We start from the raw sequence: 22,554 nt of genomic DNA, 5'->3' as shown, positions 1-22,554 counted from the left end.
ATGGGCTACATTGGGTAGATTTGTTTCTACCTGGTCATCAAAGGCACTGCAGTTTGCTGTGAAGAATTACATGCTTTTGGCAGGCACTAACAATTATGAGTTTGAATCCCATTTGCCTACTGGTACTTCATGGTCTGTCTGCAATACGACTGTACTCACACTGCACTTGCAAAAGTGGTAAATGTCTGAGACACTGCATGCTCTCATTTCAGTCTGTCATCACACATTCTGACATACAGTGGTACAACTGGAATACTGTTCAAACCACTTCATACTTAATTTCTGTCAATATTCATCATGACGCCACTACCACTAAAAGTCATCTTACTCATATTACATAGCACACATCAGTTAATATTCAGAGCGAGTGACTGAGTTTAGTTTAACGCCACCTTTGGCACATTCCACTACCACTAAAAGTCATCTTACTCATATTACCTAGCACACATCAGTTAATATTCAGAGCGAGTGACTGAGTTTAGTTTAACGCCACCTTTGGCACATTCCACTACCACTAAAAGTCATCTTACTCATATTACCTAGCACACATCAGTTAATATTCAGAGCGAGTGACTGAGTTTAGTTTAACGCCACCTTTGGCACATTCCACTACCACTAAAAGTCATCTTACTCATATTACCTAGCACACATCAGTTAATATTCAGAGCTAGTGACTGAGTTTAGTTTAACGCCACCTTTGGCACATTCCAGCTATAGTAGCAGGTGACACTAGAAATGATCTTCGGCATGATGAGAAAATGCTTTAACCACTTGTCACCCATTGTACCTCCCTATTCAGGTGTTTTAATGAAGACAAGTTCTTGCAAAGGAAAGAGTTCTGGAGACATATTAATCCTTTTCGCTCTTCAACAAAAAGCCATCTGCTTCACCAACATAATTTTAAAATATTTAATAAAAAATAGTACACTTAATCATTCTCCGAGTCCCAAACACGTTTGAATGATTAAAGCTTTTTTTTCATTTCAATAATGCTGGAATTTGTTCAATTTCCCTTTTTTTCTAGCTTTCTTTTTATTTAAAAAGAACAGCATCTGAAAATACCAGCCACATGAGCCTGCACTATCGAACAAAAACTGGGCAGTCTGCTCCAATCCTGCCAAGAGAGGTAGAAATTGCATTTAGGAGTAGGGAACGTTCTACAAATTCTGAATGGAATTGATTAGCAGAAGAGAGGCATCAAACCAAAATGGCAGCTATGACATAGCATCCATGTCACATCAAAAGGACTAATTTGCTCATTTTGGTGTGAAAAATAAGGAAATTGACGTTGCTCCCAACAAGAACAAGCCTTGGAGGGATGTAACGCAATCTGGCCACTAGTAAATTCTTCAGATCAGCTGGGTGTACTAAGTCGGGCAGGATTCTTATGGAGTGTAAATTCTGGAGATCAATAATGATAGGAAATAATCAAAATTCCACGTTTTCATCTCCAAAATCCACATTATTGCAAAATCTAATTTCTGATTGATGAGAACCATAAGAGAACAACCATGACAACTTTCAGTATCCAGAGCTTTTGATAGCTCTTGGTTATCTGGTATTTTACTCAAAGGTTTTCATTTAATGTCACATTTCGCAATCTTCCAGTAATGAAACTCTCTCTGTGTGTGTGTGTGTGTGTGTGTGTGAGCGTACGTGCGTGCGCGAAAGAGAGAGAGAGAGAACCGATCAGTGACTGTGACAGAAATACACAAACTAGACACCATGTATGTTTCAATAGGAACCTACATAATTCTGTGAGTCATATGTTTACATAATGTAAATGATAGTAATTGAATTTTGTAGTCATGACATCTAACAGTTGTAATGAAAGCACTGTTCTTTCTTTTCCCCAACTGTGAAATGTTTTCATGAATCTAACAACCCCAAGGCTACTGACATTATGCACAAATCTTCCACATAACTCTGTTAGATTCTACATAAATCATGGAAAGATCAACGGTCAATGTCACAAGACAGAAAAAGTGTTACATATGGTTACAAATTCCTGAAATACACTGATGCACTGTCATTAAATTTGTTAGATACTTTTTCTAAATATACAATTAAAGTTACTCTAAAGTTATGGTCATTGTTCAGCTTTTTGGAAAACACTGTCAAGTCTGTGACCGAGGATTGCTTTCCTTTCCTCTTCAGTCATGAAACTTTACATTAACCGATTCTTCAGGTAACTCACATTGAAGTAAAATGTCATGGTAACCTTTAACATACTCGTGAAATGTAGATGTGTCATATTTTCTTTTGAATATGATGTATACTGTAGATATTTGTTGACTAGTGCGCAGAGTTCTGAGAGTACCCTAATGGTAATAGGAATATATAATTGTCAATGGCAACTTGAAATGTTTGTTGCCATTGTTAATCAATGTGGCACTGGTATTCTAGCTACACTCAAGTGATGTTTTGTAAATAAACACTTCTGGGTCAGTCAGTCCAGTGATTTGCATCGAGCATTATTCGATGTTGATATGATGACATGCATCAACCAAGTCTGCATGCCAAGTCAACCAATCACGTTAGTCACCTTTCAAAACTGAGTGGCTGAAAAAGAACTGTAATCTAGATTTCCATGGGTAGAAATTAAATGAATGACTGATGAACACAAAAAGAATAAAACAAGTGTGAAGTTGCATAATGAACCCAAATAGAGAGAGAGGGTGGTGAAGGCCAAGAGGGTGAAAGCTTGATATTCTGTTTGCATATATTCAGATGTAATTATTGTAAAATACATGAAAAAAGCTAAAGAGCTTAGTTCCAGGTTATAATAAAGAGGTACTGAGTCTGAGGTAACAGGTTTACTCGAATTTCAAAACACAGGTTTATACCTAAGTAAATGACTGTTACTACAGAATATGAGGCGCTATAGCTATCAGGATCTGGTTTCATCAACATAACATATTCAGTGTTCCTGGTGGTTTTGAAATTTACCAGCGGCTTATACGACTTAGTCCGAAAATTATAGAGGGATTAGTTTTTAGACACGGACAAAGTAATCAGTATTCATGACGAAATACTGTCAATAAATGTACTGCAAAGTGTGCTGCGTGTTGCTTGTTTTTCAAGAATATGTTCATGGGATCTACATTACAATTATTGATTCGATTTGGTGCCATGCTGAGACAATCAAAAAACAATTTCAAGCAGTCCAGCTACATTCAATAAATGTGTTCAGAATGTCATTAAATTAATTGAATAAACTGATGCATAACATTAACAGTATTCATAAAAGTTGTCAAACGTACATATAAATTACTATGTCCACACTTTTGTGTGATCATGTAATGTAAGTCAAGTCACTGACAAATGACATGTTGCCTTTTGTCACATCAATCTTTATCAGACAAGATGTTTAATGCAAAAACATGCATGTAGCATATTTGTGACAGGTCATAAGATAGCACAATACTTCCAATAAGTCCAATAATTTACAAATAGATAGTGATTTCTTGCTTAATGTGTTCACAATAACATTATCTCACCCCAAACTTTTGTCTAAATCTGAAAGTTTTCATTTACGAGGACAGTATCCATTACTTTTGGCCAATCAAAATTCCTATAGCAGACTGTGTCGAAAAAGTTTCATTAGAAACCAATTTTTATATAAAAAAAATGCTTCTTACAATTGTCAAATTATACTCAGCAAGGGTACAGTAATATTGTTGATGTTCAGAGCTTCTGAACGATACCTGCTATCGCCTTACATGTTATTCATAAGAAGCTTAAAAAATGGAGGTATTTTCCATTATTGTGTTATGTTAGTGAGTGGAAAGCCACCGATATTGTAAAATGGGCCACCATACATATTATTTAAGGCATCTTTTTAATCATAATTTTCTGATTACATTAATATGACAAAATATAAAAGAACAGGGATATTAAGACATGTCACAAATGGAAGCACATCGCCATATTTTCTGTATCCTTAACCACTGGATTAGATGTTTCACTTATATTTGCTTATTTGTCCCCAAAAAGAACCCTGTCAGTGTATGCTGTTATTTTTTACTACTGGAAGCCATTTTTTTTCCCTATGCACCCAATGATTACCACGTGCTACGGGTACAAATAGTTAACAGGGCATGGCAGTGTGTGAATATCTGTATCAGGTAATTACATGGCATGGCTTGATCTGCATATGTGCAGTGTACTAGAGTCTATATTTAGATGTGCCAAGACGTTTTTAACTGCAATTTTATTAAATATACCTTTGAAAGGCAAAATGTACCAGCAGCTACAGACAGCAAATGAAAATACGGATCATCACAATTTTTATCGGTAAAAACCTGGTAATTACCAGAGAATGGGAACACTGATATTTTGGACCATCATGTCTTCGGTGATGTTACAAGGTTTCACAAGTCACTGAGTTTATGCAGTGAAATGGGCATTAATATAGTACTCACTCAGACTTAACAAATGCGTAGTCTCGTATTGCCTCTATGACGGCCTTGAAGGAGATCTTGGAAGTGAGAGTGTGTCCATGGTAGATGACAGGTTCATCGTTTGGACCATCCCAGCAATCAACTGGAAACAACATCAGTACAACATGTGATAGAGTGAGTTTAATTATTACGCCACTTAAATTTCCACATTGTACCCATGTGTTGAATCAAACCCAGGTCTTTGGCGTGATGAGCAAAACTTCACCATCTTACTACTCCACTGTCCCACATCAACAATGCGGAAGAACTCTTAGGTGCAGGTGGTGATGTTGACACCAACTGGTCATAGTGGTAAGAAGACCATTGCTTAACATTAGCTTACTATTGTACTATTGTTGTATCACTCTGGCCACTTTGTAGAGCATACACTCATGGTTGTGCACACACACAGACACACGGACAGAAATGTTTGTCAAGTTAGTACTTTACAGCTGACTGTAAAAAACATCTACTACCATCAAAGACCTTAATTATGATGCAACTTATATCAAGCTTAAACCGGAAACAATGTCATATAAATACATTCAAAGACAATTTACAATATGGTCAAAAACTGGTGCAATATAATAAAAACAATGTTTCTGTCATGTAACAACTCTCCCAAAAATCAAAGCAGAAAAATGTTTTTGACTAAATTGTTTTTCAACCATTTTATTCTTCTCTTTTTCAGAAAGAAATAAAATGCAAAAAGCACTTTAAGAAAAATATCAAAATCTAAACTGGGGAATGTTCTACATGCAAACAATGTTTACATAAAAGACACTGTTTCCAGTCCTGACTATATATATCTCAATTCATCGCTAATGCATACTGTCAATATAAACATAATATTACCCTGAAAACTTTGCACCATGGCAAGAAGGTAAAAACTGATTCCCTCCCCCCCTAAACCCAATATATGGTCATTGCTCTACATCTTTACAACACACCTCTCTAATTTAATCGATCCTGACACAACACCCTCCCTAGCCAAGACATATGAAATGTCTCCAGTCTTTCCTAAGTAAACATCACTAGACAATGACACAAAGACCAGAATGGATAATGCCAAATACCAGTGATACACACATGGGAACTTCCGTGTTAAGAACTGCAGTTTTCAGACAGCTGATATTTACATCCTTTGAATTTAATCTGAACAGTGATTCTTCAGCATTGGACAATGCAGTACATTTTCCTCTCTTGTTCTGAAAATAGATGCTGTGTGTCCCACTGCTATCTGTGGCTAGCTTGTCAGTACATTGTAGACGAAGCTTCTACACACAGTAGCAGCTGGAGAAAGATCATTCACCCTGTGTACATAGCCTTATTGGTAATGAACAGTGCAAGATGCTCAACATTAACCTCACAGGCCTCAAAGAATACACTACGAGACAAAAGTAATATGCATTACAAATATAGGTACATGAAAACAAATATCTATATGGAAACACAATATCCAGATGGCATTATCTTTATCTAGATGTATAAAGAGGTATTCTTTGACATAGTTTTGTCATGTTGCAACAGTTGACAATGTCACAAATTAACGTGCACAATCATGTAATATTTTGGTTGATAAACTGACTTGGCTCACTGACCCCAGTGACACCACTTCATGGCTTCATGACACAATATTCCTTGGGCTATTTCCCAAGGGCCTTCCCTATAAAACCTGGCCTATGAAAACATAACAGACCTGCACAAACACTGGATCAGCTCAGTCACAACATATTTGTATCAGTACAGGTGAGACGCTGTTGCACAAAAATCAAATGATCTGCTTGTACAATGTTGTTTTACACTATGTCTGTTGTCGGCAAACTTCAAACACTATCAAGATACCGTGCCAGAACAGACCGCACTAGAGACATGGGTCATCCAATCATGAAAGACATAGATTTGCTGTTCAAAGTTACGCTTATAAGATGTGTGAAAACATGACCATATTTTCCAATCACTATTCACATTGATTTCCTCTAACCAAAGTGACAAACGTATCTATAAGATCTGCATCACTGTGGGCATTCCTCCCACATTCAGCCCACATGCCATGATATAACCGAAATACTGTGGCGTTAATTGCACAAACATACACTGACATTACAAACCAAGCATGTTGGGAACTTTCTACACGAAATCCTCTTGGACTGTAATGCACTGTAACAGGGATACATGCAGACACCTGCTACAATGTACCAATCTGTGAATAATTAAGTCTGGACTGGGAAAACCAGGGTTTGACAGCCTGAGCATCTCTCAAAAAAAAAACCAACAAAACAACTGGGGTCAGTGTTTCACAATCATGAGGCCTCTTCCTTCAAAGTGATTGTTGTGATACAATTATGGTAAACCTCTGATAAAGTAAGCGCATTAAGATCATCTTAGTGCACAGATAGGTTTCTGGTACAGGGTCCAGAGGTCACGCTGGTATCCTATGACTGTCATGTTTCAGCTTCTTCAAGAGGGGGTAGCAGGAGGTTAAAGTGTTCGCTCATCACACCGAAGACCCAGATTCGATTTCACAAATGGTTAAAATGTGTGAAGCCCATTTCCAGTGTCCCCTGTCGTGGAATATTGCTATAAGCGACATATAAGAAAAAAACAAACCCAACACTCACTCAGTTTCTACAAGCATCACGCCAGTCTAGAAAGAGGACATCTGGATTTCACCCTTTTTTCCCCATCTATCTTGTTAATGTACTTACGTTCAATACATCGACAGCCTTTCTCCAAAGCTCGGATATATCCCTCCACGCTTGAGGGTCCCTTCAGCTGATCTTCTAATAGATACCTGCAACAACATGTAGAAAAGCATCAGTATCAAGCTACTAATTCATTACGCTTTACATTCTGCTTTCGTCCTGGCAAAAAAGTTCTAATTCAACAGTGGCCATCTGCATATTCTACATGTCTGGTTTGTTGCAAGTCCTCTTCAAGCTGAAAAAGTCTGCCACAAATAGGCAGTTGAAATAAAGGAGATTGAACCACTGTGTGGCTTTGATAGGTTTGAGAAGTGTTTGTAACCTAACGCTATATGTCTGAATTATCCACAGACTATAAGGGGTATGCAAATTATTAGCTGTCTGGCAGTCAGTAAGGACCAGCCAGCTTAGCTTTGACAATGTAAGCACCTTTCAACAAATCTTACCATTAACCCACCTTCAAGTTGTCATAACAGTATCTTATACTTCCAACATGAAGGTTAGCTGAAAGACATCAAGCTACTTTGTGGTGGAATACACTTGGCTACAATTTTAGAAGCAACAAAAACTTTACAAGTTTGTTTTTAGACAGCTTTGTGAATACACGACCACAAAATGCTGCTGCCTGAAATAAAAGGCTGACCTCTAAAGCCTGGACACATTTTCAAGCCTTAGTACCGATAGATATTGGCAAGAGAGTTGTTGCTTAAATAGAGTCGATTGCACAAGCAAATATCTCATATCACTTCATAGTTTGAATTCTGTTATGTATGTATATTTGAGATTAGCAAGTGTGACGAAATACAGAAATAATGGTTGCTAGATATAAGTGATATGTGCACACTTGACATATACGACACTGGCTATGTTTCACCCTATGGACAATAATTCAACATACTATCACATCAGCCATGTTGCAGATATCAGTAGCTAAATAGTTTGTTTACCCTGTAACAGTTTTTTTTGTTATGTTTTAAGGCTTCAAAAAAGCAATATTTTAGCAAAATGACAGTTGTCAGAAACAGTCTAGACCAGACAGTCCAGTGATAGGCACCATGAATATCGATTTCATGCAAAAGAATACCCTGTCCTGCATATCTTCAGAAACAGACTCAATTTAGTGGAAAGGAGAAAATATGCTGTGAAAGTTTTGTGAATGAGTTTGTGTGATGACACATTCTTCAAAGCATTAACACTTAATCTAAACTAGCCATATGATAATTCTCCAAACAAAGCAAAAGTAGATTTAGTTTGTTGATTACATTGTTTTTGGTGCTTGACCATGGCCTAGCCATGGACAGTGCTACAAAGTTCAGCTCTTCATATAACTCGTGCTTTTTCTAATAATAAAACAAAAACAAGAAGAAAACACAGTCATCAATATATACCCACATTGCCTCCAATTGCAGTCTGCATCACACCTGTTGCCATGGAAATGCCAAAAATATTTTGTTCAGAATTCCAAAACTATCAAAAGGCACCAGTACACCACTAGACCATTGTATGTGTCAAGTTTAATGAAAAAATTCTGAACGGTTTTAGAGTTCTGCTCCGGAAAAGATAAATGTGCATGGACAGGGTGCATTTTAATGCACCCCTGTAAACAATGTTGGGTGGGGTGGGGGGGAAGAGATAAAAAAAATTCCTTGTCTCAGTTATGACAAATATAACTTTATTAGGGCTATCTGTATCCAACAGAGATGAAGAGGTATCCTTTTTTGTGGCAACTACTCCAAAAGCAACAATAACACATAACTTCACAAAAACTTCTCAATGGAAGGGACACAACTCTCTGACAACTGACCCATTCAGAAATGATTGACCACAATTGACCCATTCTGTTTAATGAACATTTGCACAAGACTGAAAATGGTGGTTTTATTGTGGTGTTTTGCACAATGCACACAGAGTACTTTGGCCTACTGGGGACAAAACTGAAAATCTTCTCTTTAAGAAAATGGCTGTAATGATGATCACTGACACAGCAGGTGATTCGAAATCAAATGCCATAGCTGAATGTCCTGCAAGACTGACATCTTCCAGAAATTTTACATCTGTGCTTCTGTGAAGTGAGCTCATAGGTCAGGACATGTTCAAAGCTGTTTCTTAACCGTTCCATACAAGTAATTCATGCACACAAGGACACACAAGCAGCAAAACAACTCCAGATGATTACTGAGTAAAAAAACTACCTTCACTATAAGATCTCCAACATCTTATAATCAAATAGAGTGTCAATCCTGTAATTTAATAAAGTCTCTTATTAATCCATACAACTGCCTATGGAGCTGGAGAGATGTTTTTTCACAGCTTTGAACAGTTTTTCACTTATATCACAGCAAGTCATCTTGTGTGGGAGTTGAGTGACATTTATCACTTCGGTGAAACCGATGTCATGCTAACAGATAAAGGATGATTATACGATGACAACTTAGGTTACAACAAATTGCAGCACTGTAGATGACACAAATTAGAAGACAGATGCATATGTCACGCTGCTCAAAAATACTAAACTTCCTACATTTTAAAACTTTAGAGTAAATGTTTCCTGTCTTAAAACAAAACTTAATCTCAAACGACATCACATCAAACAAAACAAGAACCAGAATGAGTGAGTGTAATAACGCTGTAGTGAATTCAGGATGATGGTTCATTAGATTGGCAACAGCACTGATGATGTGCCCAGTATGCTTTTTGGTATAGAAAAACAAAGAAATCTTGAACTAATAGCAAAATACAAGTTCTAAAATACTTCATAGGAAATACAGATATGCTTTCTATGCTTAACGAACGCTTAAACAAGTTGCTGTAGAAGACATTGAGAAATGTGTCAGTTTGCAATGTTGCTTTCAAACTGCTAGAACAGTTTCCTGTGACAAATGCTTCATTACTTGAAATTGTGCTTCAATGAATTAGCAATGAGATTGGTAGATTTGTTACCAGTGTTTGCGCAATGCCCAAGGCAATTGCACAAATCAATTCCATTTTTTCGTGGTCCATTACCTCCAGTCGATACACGCAGAGAGAGAGGCTCAGAGAGTCTTCTTCAACAAACTTGAAGAAACAGCAAGGGAAAAGAATATCTAAATGCTATTTAAAAAACATTACTGACGCGTACTTAGGTTTTAAGTGTAGCAAATTACACACACGGAGTTATATCTCTTCCTACTTTACAAACATAAGCTTTAGAGGTTCTATTTCTCCTGACACATGCATCTTTCTTCGATTGGCATTCTAGAAGTTGGGTAGATGAAGGATGAGCACTATTTTTATGGATATACAACTTCTTTATTCTGTACAGGCGACGTTTTGACATAATGTTGTAGTCGAGCAAGTGTCACTACTTACTTCCCAACAGTACTTCATCAGCTATGTAAACACGTATGTACATCACTTCCATCTGGCTGCAATCCCTTATGTATATTATCATCACGTGCTTGATAATGACATTAGAATCTATGTCGAAACGTCGCCTATACAAAATAAAGCAGTTGTATATCCATAAAAATGGTACTCATTCTACACGCATCTTTGTAGTGTTCAGTGTCTCTGAAGCATGGATCAGAAAGCAACTGCAAAATCACCATGTTACAATATGTTGGCTTTCAGCAGGTTCTTTAGGAAGGCATCAGGTATGAGAGACTGTTGTTTGTAGAAACAATGTCCTCAAGTTGCCTCTGAAAAACTGCATCAACTAAATCTGGCCTGGCCAGGTCCACAAAATAATGTAGGCTGATATGTACAAGAGACAACAAAGGTTTAACCTATTAACATCCACGGAACTGAATCAAACTTTGAACAAGGAGATACAATTATTTCTCTCCATTAAACCATGTATGTTATCTGTGCAACAGATGACATAGATCCCACCACATTACCATCAAAAGGACTGAACTAAAGTTTGAATGGTTAAAGTACACTCCACCTCAAGTATAAAAGGGTTTCTGAAGGAAAATGCATCAAATATTGAGACAGCATCCGATGGGTGCAGCACAGCACTATTCCTGACATGCATAGGATAGGAAGTCAATACCTGCAGCCCCTTGTGGAGGAGGAGCATGAATGTGTTACTACACTCCTTATACTTGTACAAACACTGATGAAAGTCCTGTCAACACTTTTCTGGTAGGGAGGGGCATACATGTAATGAAAAGCAAGGTGTACACTTGGATATCACACCTTCCTTCCTCATTTGTAAGTGTTTCCCTCTTCAGTTGCTTTCACAGCTACACAGGTAAATGTGCTGGATTTCATATCCTGTTGTCCTATTCGGACAGTAGTGTGTGAATTAGCATGAGTGCCACTTTGAACAATAGTGCAAAATGAGATAACCTATTGTGTCAGGAAAGCCTAAGTTTATCAAGAGAGATATGGTTAGGCTTAGCTTTTAAGAGCATTGCACTTTACAGCTTCATGCCTGAATGTATGGGTGTATGAATCTAATTTTTCAAGCCTGGACTAACAATGGTTTCATAGTACTAGGTCACTGACAAAACATGCCATCACTGTATACTGACTTCAAATTCATGTCTAGCAGTCCTTGTTTTAGACTGAAAATGATGAGTCTCAAACAAAAAGGGTTGGGAATAGATCATAATTGGACAAAACTCTGTCATACAGACTCATAGCAAACAGATCCTGCAAGGCTCTGCTGACAACAAACTATTTTCCTAAATGACTGCACAACCTAACCATATGACGACTGACTGATCTATTCAATACTTCAGCTGTGCTAAGTCTTGATAATTGATGGAATTATGAAGGCTTCTTGATAAAGACAGGTCAAGAGGACACAATCTCACACCTCTATTCCTCCTAAGAGATAAATTAGATCAGATTTGACAAGCCTTTCATCTCCAAACACCGTTGACATTTTAAAATTGATTCTTCTTGACACAATGGTGTCCTTTCAGTCACCAGTCAATATCAAGCAGTCTGATTGAATTTACCCAACATAGAATATATAGAGGAGCCTGCTGATTCCATTATCCTGGGCAAACTTGGTCCTCACTAGACTCACCCTCGAAGCACAGCATCCTCCAGCACAAACACAATGTTGAAGAGGAGTGTAACATTGGCCTGTTTCGGAACACTAATTATTTCACAACATTTTATCTCTAGCTATTTCCTTATCCTTTCAAAGATATAGAATATTTACCAGGGGATGAATTATGAGAGTATTTAACATGCTCATGAAACAGTGCCTTGTTGCAAATAGGTGTTTGTCATATGGTTCATAGATTTAGTTCCACGCTGAAGGATGTTTACAGCGATGTTCACAATGAGTTGACCAGTCACAGACATGATAATGAGGGTTCCAAGACATGACAATAAAGTGCAAGATATGACAGCAAGGGGTTTCAGACGTGACTGTACAGACGTAACTGAAGTCCTAACCATGGCAATGGAGGTTCTAGCCATGACAACTGAGGTGCATGACAAGGCCAGGGATCACTTGGGGTTACTACTTTACCAGCTACAGCAACTCCCTGCTGAAAAATGTCAACCCTTACATTACTGAACATAATGAACAACACTTTATCTCTACAACACCATAACGAACTGTAATGATGGCTTGTACACCACATGTGACTTGTAGTGGAAATTTTTATGCATCCATTCCTAATTTTGATATGTCAAACCTATTCTGATCGAATCTTGCAATCAATGCAGCATCTTCTATATCTGCCATGAGAAGCAGGGTACGGTTGTCATTTGTGGCATTAATACATGTCCCTGCACTGATTAGAAGTGACACAGAAACCTTAATCAATATGTAACAAGTCACCCATTATTTTGTGGCAGACATGCATGCAACCTGTTGCCCACATGCACATTCAGTAATAATAGAGCCTCAGTGTATTCCCATGGCATTTGAAATAGGATCTTAACTATGCAGGTCAGAATGTGTGAAAGATCACTGGTCAGTCCTATTGACCAGATAAAGAGCCTGTAACCATCACTGGATTGTCGGGACTTGATTATCTGCACACAAAAATGACTGTTGTTGATATATGTGTGCAAGATGCAATCACTGGACAGTCTGGTCCAGACTTGGCCTGACTATCTGGTTAAAACTGCATTTACAAATTTGTAATAGTGTTGTTTGCAACTGCAGTCAATATGACAGATGTTTAAGTGTAACATTAATCCACCAACAACCACTACTGATGAGTGTTTCTGGTGTATATGATTTCCATCACTGGATAGTCTGGTCCAAATCTGATTATTTACAGCAGTCAATAACGTAATATCGTTCAGTGTGGTGTTAATCCACCAACAACCATTGTTCATGACAGTGTTTCTGGTGTATATGATTTCCATCACTGGATAGTCTGGTCCAAATCTGATTATTTGCAGCAGTCAATAATGTAATATTGTTCAGTGTGGTGTTAATCCACCAACAACCATTGTTCATGACAGTGTTTCTGGTGTATATGATTTCCATCACTGGATAATCTGGTCCAAATATGATTATTTACAGCAGTCAATAATGTAATATTGTTCAGTGTGGTGTTAATCCACTAACAACCACTGTTTGTGACAGTGTTTCTGGTGTATACGATTTCCATCAGTGGAAAGTCGGGTCCAGACTTGATTAACTGCTGACAAATGTTGATGACACTGTTTCAGGCATTTATGTTTTCCCTGCATGACAAGGCCACCAGCTGCAGCAGGTTTGATTTGACAAGGGTCACTATGGTGGTCACGGTGGGCTAAGTCAGTCAGAACATAGTGACCAGCTTACTGTCATTTACACAGACATGTTATAGTGAAAATTAATTCAGACCAAGCAATATACACAGAACATTAAGTCGTTTTGGCCCAAAATACTCACGTGTTATGCGAACTGGCAATGAAATAATGACTTAGAGGCTGTGTCATGTCGTGGCAGACTTTTTTATGCATTGGGTCAAAAATATCACATTCGTCAGACAGGAGGTATTCCGTGAAACCTGAAAGACAAAAAAAATAAAATAATTAAATAAGAGACATTAACAAAGACTGCAGAGATACAAACTTATCCCTAATACCTTAAAATGCCTTGTTACACACACTCGTTCCTATCATGAAAGAATATTGTTTTATGTCCCTTTCTGTCTGGCATCATCTTTCTGTCTTTTCAATCAGTCATACTTTTGAGATGAAACAGGAGCAGCGAGGAAAGTAGTTTGCATGATTAAACACAGCAGCAAATGTTCACACCACAGCTATATGCATCCATAATTAAGTTTAATACGAATGAATTAGTTCAAGGGAGATACAATATATAGGATAAAACATGACTGACACAAGAAGGTATGTGTTATGCATCATGTCACTTTGGTACATAATTATTGTACTGATGAATCATGATATGCCTAATGTGATACAAGATACAGTGTTTTTAGTTGATTAGTGTATAAGATGGCTTACAGAAAGTTGAAATATACATGCACATCACGCACAGCCTGGACTAAATAAGCCTGATGGGTAACTGCTATAACTTGCACCCTGGCCTCCCAGTTGGAAGAAGAAATGTTCAGATTAACCTGTACATGACACCACACATCAAGGCAGTGTCACTGAGATACTGCCAATTAATAGATTCTGCAGAATCTCGGTACCATTGTAATACAAGAAAACATCTTTCACGTTACCAATGAGAACATACACATGGACACCGACATATCCAATGTCACCTCATTAGCCTCATTAAGGTCAGTGACCAGAGACTGAGACTGATGCCGGGAAATTAAGACCACACCACCATCATTCATCTCAAATGAGACTAATCATACTAACTCGCAGTACAAAGAAAGCAACCTTATGGCAACGTAACTATCCATCTGTTCACAATATATACATATAGTGCCAGGATCTGTGTATGATTCTAAAACAGAAGCATATAGGATGCCAGTCATCATTTCCTTTTCTAAATTGGATTCATTTTAAGATTCCTAAATGCAGAATTGTAAAACTCAGGGTTAAAGTGTCTGCCAGTTATTCATTATTTCAAAAGTCAGAAGTCACTAGGTACAAAAACTTTACATAAGTTAAAAGAACAACAGCATGAATAGCAAATGCTTTCATGCAAATTTTACTGACATCAGCTGCTTATTTGTAGCCCATTATCAGCCTCAGAGTGGAGGGTGTTTCGCAAAACAATAGTTGCTGTATGTTGTTGAAATCCATGCAAAAGTCATGGAATATTGATAAATGATTGAGGCCAATCTCTAAATAAAGCTCTGTAGCCAATGAAACTTTCGTGGGTTTTGTTTTTGAAAGATAAAGTCACGTTCACTGAGTATGCAAGACAGCTTTAAAGAGTGATAATTGATATGAACTCACATACTGCTGTGGCATGGGAAAGGCTGTTGCATAACAGACACCCATAGGATCAAATTAACTAAAACCCAGCATGTATAAAGTAAACAGCTTTCACTAAACATCACTATTTTGATCCTTAGCAAATGTTGAGTGGTATGTGCCATATCAATCAGCAAACAACATACAACATTTTAGATTTCGGATAAACAAACATTTTGGATATGAGAGCAAGATGCCATTTGGGATTTCAGACGCCATTTGGGATTTCAGAGTAACATATGCCATTTGGGATATCAGAGTAACAGATGGCATTTAAGATGACAGGAAATGAAGTCTTAGAATACGCTAAAGAAATACTAACTCAGGTATCAAAAACAGAAAGATATCGCAGCCAAAGACACATGCCAGATCGGTCTATTTCCACATTTCAGCCTACTAGTAAATGTCAGCCTGCTAGTGTCCTTTCCAAGTGAGACTGAACCCCACTATGATGGCACTTGAGACAGGCCCTTGTAATCTCAAATACAACATCCGACCGGTCAGCCAGGATCATCAGAGTTTTCTTAAAGATCAGTGTTAATATTCATAGTCTGAAATAAAGAGAACTGTAAGACCGTATTAACATACAGACATCCCAACACTAATCACGAAGCCAGTGTGGATATTTACAGCCTGAAATGATTATAATGTTTGGGCTGATGTCAGTATTTCAAGGACTGCAATGATGTTCAAATTACAGTCTGATTGAAATAAGAATATTCTGCCTAATTTACCATGCGAGTCTGGTCATCAAGTCACCATGGCCCTACAAAATATTCTCAGTAGAGTAGCCAGTAATCTTCAAAAACAATGAAACCTGTCAGTGATATATTGTTCATTTGCAATGGTATGTCATTCCTAATATATATGCAAGCATCATTGCCATGCCAAAGAAAGATCGAAACACAAATTCCATCATGGTCTGCACATGTACCACACAGCCCTACCCACAGACTGAACACTGATTGCCACTTTGCCTTACATGTCCCAAAATAGCAAGAGTATATGCATTACATTAGTCAGTCAGATTGATACAGTGATGTCTGGGATGCCACAATGATCTGTGGGGTATATACCTCCATCTGACTGCTGCACAATGCAGAAGCAAGTGTCCTGGGCAATACATTCATGACCAATTCTGTCCAGACAGTCACTGATGAACCCCTGGTCAGCATAGCCTGTGGGTGTGTGATACGCTTCTCAAGCAGTCCCCTACACTCCAGACCTCTTCACACAATTGGGATCCATCGCAGAATAAGGCAGATACGGACCAGACAGATTGTTTTCTTGTTCAAGGCTGCACTCAGCACTTTTCCAACTACTTACTGGATAATGTTTTGGACCATACAAACCATGATTCAGAATGTGAGCAATGACGGATACAGTATGGGTGCTCTAATTGTATACTCAACCATGTCTCAGCATGAATAATGTGATGTATTGTTTTCATCACTACCACAGATTCTATCTCAGAATCTTCACCGGGGGCTATCAATAACTGGACTATGTTCAGGAAGTTATTCAGTTGGAAAGATGGTAAAGAATCATTTCCTGACATTCTGAACAATATTTCTGTTACATCATTGACTTCTCGTAACCTGGACGAATCAAAATGAAGCATATGTATGACATTACCCACATTGTTGATGCTTGTGAGCATATGTATTGAGCTGACAAACCAATGGTCATGAATACTGTCAATCTGGTTCTGAAACCGACAATGAGCTGAAGGCTGTATCACTAAGGACGGAAAATCTGTACCGTAAACTGCCTTGAAGGATAATCCTGCCGTATCACTGTTAGATCACTACGGGAAGTAAACAGATGGATGTCTCAGTTCACATTTACCTCCTTATTGAAGACGAAAAACAAGGCATGGAGCAGATGGACCAACCATTCAAGAAGTCCAAGGGATGTTACTTACAGCAAATTGTGGTGCCTTAGCTGAGTTGTCCATGAAGTCACTTTAGGAAGGAGGAATAGATCTCTCATAGCTATAGGAAATCGATAACGAAACTATGATACAAAGAGTGCTAGTATGCCACGAACACTATCAATGGGGTTTCCTTCTGCAGCAGTTGACCTTGACTTATCATGATGTCCAAGATTGGTCATGAGGTTTTATGGCCGCTTTTTCAAAATTTCAGCAATGGTAATGAGTAACCATTAAATATGGTAACAGAAAACAAGAGTCATCAGAAGATGACATATATCCCCATCCCCCACATAAGTGACAAGTCCAAGGGATGTTACTCATAGCAAATTGTGGTGCCTTAGCTGAGTTGTGCATGAAGCCACTTTAGAAAGGAGGAATAGATCTCTCATAGCTATAGGAAATTGATAACGAAACTATGATACAAAGAGTGCTAGTATGCCACGAACACTATCAATGGGGTTTCCTTCTGCAGCAGTTGACCTTGACTTATCATGATGTCCAAGATTGGTCATGAGGTTTTATGGCCGCTTTTTCAAAATTTCAGCAATGGTAATGAGTAACCATTAAATATGGTAACAGAAAACAAGAGTCATCAGAAGATGACATATATCCCCATCCCCCACATAAGTGACAGGACAAATCATCTGAAGGTTACCTGATACTTTTTTAGACTAAGTTTGAAGCGTTTCCATGGAAATCATTAAAAATATAAATGCCATATATCTGTAAACAGCCAAAGGCACCACTTCAAGATCTGTCTCATATATCTGCTAAAATCTGTTGAAAGATATCAGATGGTTTTCGAGTTGTGCTCTGGAAATGAAGCCAAGTCCGAATTGTTTCCATGGAAATCAGGAAAAATAGAAATGCCACAACTTTGTAAATAGCAAAAGGCACCACTTTGTGGTCTGCCTCACATATCTGCCAGGTTTTGCTGAAAGTTTTCGAGTTGTGCTCCAAATGAAGCCCATAACTCCATTTTTAGACTAAGTCTGAAACGTTTCCATGGAAACCGAGAAAATAATAAATCACAAAAGGTAACACTTTAGAGTCTAACAAGTCTTACAGAAAAATATTGAAAGGTTTTTGAATTCTACTCCGGAAACGAAGCCCATAACTCCGTTTTTAGACGAAGTCCGAAACGTTTCCATGGAAGCTGAGGAAGTAATAAAACACAAATACCCATAAATAGCAAAAGGCACCATTTTAGGGTCTGCCACACATATCTAAGTTCTACTGACAGATACTGAGAAGTTTTGAATTCTGCTCCCGAAGCGAAACACACCTTTCACTTTTGAGACTAAGTCAAAAACGTTTCCATGGAAACCAAGAAAGTCGTAAATCACAAAACCCTGTACACAGCAAAAGGCACGACTTTAGTTTCTGATTGATATATCTACCAAGTTTGGCAGAAAATATTCAAAGGTTTTTGAGTTCTGCTCCGGAAATGAAGCCCACGCTACCCTTAGACTAACACCAAAATGTTCCATGGAAAAACAAAAAAATATAAATGCCAAAACGTTGTAAATAGCAAAAGGCACAAACATAGGTTCAGATTGTTATATCTGTCAAAATTGGTCTAAAAATATTGAACAGACAGACTATATTCCCCCTGGCATGAAAAAAGAGTATTAGGTCCCTTTAGAATCTGACTGGATTTTTTAAAAGAACCTTCAAACACTTCCTTATGGCATTATGTAATCATAACTTTAATGAGGCAACATCAGAAACAGGTTTTATGTACGGTACCAACATGCAAGTAAGAACAGCTTGTCTTTTGCAGCCAACAAATACACAGAGACTGCTGCTTACAAGTACTGCTAGGAAGAGTGTTTGGTTGTAAAGCTGATTTTAACAGTATTCTAGACACATCATGGAAAGGATGTATAATGAGGGAGAAAAGCTTGAAGTGACCGTCTCAGATGTTTACCACTTTATTGAAACCCATGAGAAAAGGGGTGGTTCTGACAGAAACATGACTTGGGCTAACCAGGAATACCATCAGCAATCACAAGTTTCTCCCTTGTCCAGGGGTACAGTGAACAGCTGCGCCTCAGACGATTCAGCCACCCAAGACCCCACACATAAGGGGAGACACTTATGCGATAGGTTTGTTTTTCAACAAAGCCAGGCAGTTTTGATGTCTGCCCTTGTACTGCACTTGCTGTTGGATGTCAATCTTTTTGTATGTACTGACTTCCCATCGTCAGAAATATCAATACTTGTTTTACATAGAACAAGGAAGCTCTAGGAAATGAACCAATACCACATTTCATATACAACAATGAGAAAAAGTACAATGTTGCTGATAACTGCCACAAGCACAAGACCTGACCAGTTCTATGAGCTTGGCAGAGAGGAACATCTTCCATTATCCAGCGAGTCAGTAGATACACAAAAACAGAATGTTTTCTAACACAAATATTGGCAGATGGAATGATGAATTCAGTTCACTAAGCACAAGGATGAATACCTGTTTGCAGCTCTATCACAGAGGCCTGTTGAGGCATCTGGGCCCACATCACTGACTGGCAGCTTGAGCAATGACAATGTCAGGGGTTGCTGAAGTCAGTCACTGAAATCTTGTGACTGCAGCTTTGTGTGTTACATTGCATTTTATATTCTAGGTTAAATACAGACAAATCTGGACAAGACTGTCTACTGATCGATATGATGATGTCATCTGGGTAAGAGAACTCTAAATCATCCGAACTTCACCATCTGATCTGTTCAGGGAGGCTTAAGATCAAGTTTCTTCTAAGCGAGTGACACTGGGGACCAATCTGCCCTTAGACATCAAATGAAGTCTCATATAATAAGCATAGGGAACTGTAGACATACTCTGCTATGGGATACCCACTGTGGTGTCTTCTGGCATGGATGAACACATGGCACCTGCTCTACACCCAGATCCCTTCTGCAGTCAACCAACCATGGATAGTTTGGACCTGCACAGCATTGGGAATATCCCCAAAAGGCTCTTTGAACAAGAATATGGGACAGGGGGCCACCTTTAAAAGCCAACTGCAGTCTCTCTTAACATATACACTTCCTGTGCATCAGCATACCCACTGAGGTCTCACTGGGTGCAGGAGATCTACTAGCCCTAGGATACAGAATATGGTCCTGGGGACCTTCATTGCCTTGGTACACGAACTGTCCTCTTCCAAAAAAAAAAAAAATCCCAGCCATGTATTGTAAGCAGACAAACAAATCCTGTTATTGATGTAGCAAAGACACAATCACTATTCACATAAGCATACTTGTATTATAAATTTCTGGGTCAAGACTGACCTATGCTACAGGATTAGGATACAGCCAAGGGCTACATAAGCCAATGCTGTTGTTTCCCTGTGGAAGAAATTTAATCGTACCATTAAAGATGGAAAATGAAAAGAGCATTAGGTCCCTATGGAGTTTGACTGGAATTATTAAACAACCTTCAAACACTTCATGCACAGTACATTAAAGAAGTTAATTACTCTAAAAGCGTATTTTATATTTCAGGTTGATCCTGAAGGAGAAGATGAAGCAGGCAGATTACATCATCCTTTAATGTAACCTAACAGGAAGACAAGAAGAGACATAAGTCTCTGTCACAATTAAGGCGGACAAATTACATCCAGGTTCTTACATTAGAAAGTTTAATTCAAGAAACTTCTTATCAAATCTCTTTCTACGGTGTTACCTCCTTACACAGCTGAGAATGATTGATGGGATTCCCATCGTTTGAGAAAATCAATGTCACTGTAAATAGGGCAGTTGTAAATTATCCACATTGAACAGACAAGAATATTCAAATCGCTGACCTAACCTCACTACATTCCCGCGATCATAAACTTGATTTAAGTGCATAATCGCATCACTGAACTCTTTAGATTCACAATTTTCAAGATGTCCAAGATGCCGTCCTCTCATTGAAGTGACATTATTCAGTGATGGAGTGGCAACGTCCTTCGTCCAGACAGCTTGTTCCTCCAATTCTGGTCAGTTGTCCAACATGGCTGATCAGACAGTACTTCGTTAAGACTGAGAAGGATCTACATTAATAGTGATAACGATGTGGTGTGAGGCCAACTGAAATAGCCCAATGCTAACACAAGAAGTCCAGCATCCTGGTCTGAATTCATCTCCTAGCAATTCAAGGAATCTATCCTACATCAATTTTTCTATGAACGTGTTCCCATTGCTTCATAAATATCAAGAGTGACTCATCCATCAGTTGTTGCCTCATTAGCCACCATCCTCTTATTGTCATCATCATATATTTCCATTGAAAATTTGACAACTTATTTCATATCAACAAAAATAATTTAGCCCTCAATTTTTACAATTCATCTTTTAATGAATACGCTCTATTGACTGAAGATGCTGCACAATCCTTCCTGACCCTGCCATTCATGTGTGACACAGGCCAGACAAGCTGGTCTGTCCAAGATAAGCAACAATCTCACATCACTGTGACATCGTCTATGCTCGACTGAAGTCCTTCCTGTCTGCACTGCCAATTCAAATATCGATAAAGGTCAACCGCCACTTCTATAGCAACTAGTTACTTCTTGCATTGTTGGATTATTTCTGTTGTTAAAAGTCTGATGTGTTACACTGTTATCGTTGTATCATGCAAAAATAGAGAGCTGTTTTGAACCGGTCTGTGTAACAAGTAGTGTTACTTTATGCAATACAATGTGTATAAAGAAATTTACTACTACTGCATGTTAATCCTTTATCAGGAATCTTATCAAACCATGTTCATTCACACCCTGGTTGATTCAACCCTGTCCATCACACCCTGATCGATCCAATCCAACCCTGATCAATTTAATCCTGGTCCATCACACCCTGATCAATCTAATCCTGGTCCTACACACCCTGATCAATCTAATCCTGGTCCTACACACCCTCATCCATCACCATGGTTACTTCTGCCCTGTTACATCATACCCTGGTCCATCATATTCTCTTCCATCAAACCCAGTATCCGACAGTCTGTTTCACAATGACTTTGATGTTGTTGTATGTGATATATGACATTTGATTGCTGTTTATAAATTTTATGTTTCTTTATAATTTCAATGCCAGTGACAAGAAATGCTAAATCTGAAATGTGTGTTGAACTTTT

General features: G+C 38.2%; 1 protein-coding gene across 2 annotated transcripts in view; it reads right to left on the bottom strand.

Moving 5' to 3' along the window:
- LOC137261779 (inactive phospholipase C-like protein 2) overlaps window positions 1-22,554 on the bottom strand; it is a 70,786-nt gene that overhangs the window by 26,235 nt on the left and 21,997 nt on the right. For both annotated transcript variants that reach the window (XM_067799560.1, XM_067799561.1), the window contains exons 6-8: window positions 13,986-14,103; window positions 7,151-7,236; window positions 4,425-4,545 (exon numbers count right to left, since the gene is read on the bottom strand). In XM_067799560.1, the coding sequence (XP_067655661.1) occupies window positions 4,425-4,545; window positions 7,151-7,236; window positions 13,986-14,103 (325 nt within the window). The remainder of the gene's footprint in view (window positions 1-4,424; window positions 4,546-7,150; window positions 7,237-13,985; window positions 14,104-22,554) is intronic.

This window comes from Haliotis asinina, chromosome 14 (assembly GCF_037392515.1).
Source record: "Haliotis asinina isolate JCU_RB_2024 chromosome 14, JCU_Hal_asi_v2, whole genome shotgun sequence".
In the NCBI taxonomy this organism is placed as follows: domain Eukaryota; kingdom Metazoa; phylum Mollusca; class Gastropoda; order Lepetellida; family Haliotidae; genus Haliotis; species Haliotis asinina.
This window is presented reverse-complemented; position numbering and strand designations above follow the sequence as displayed.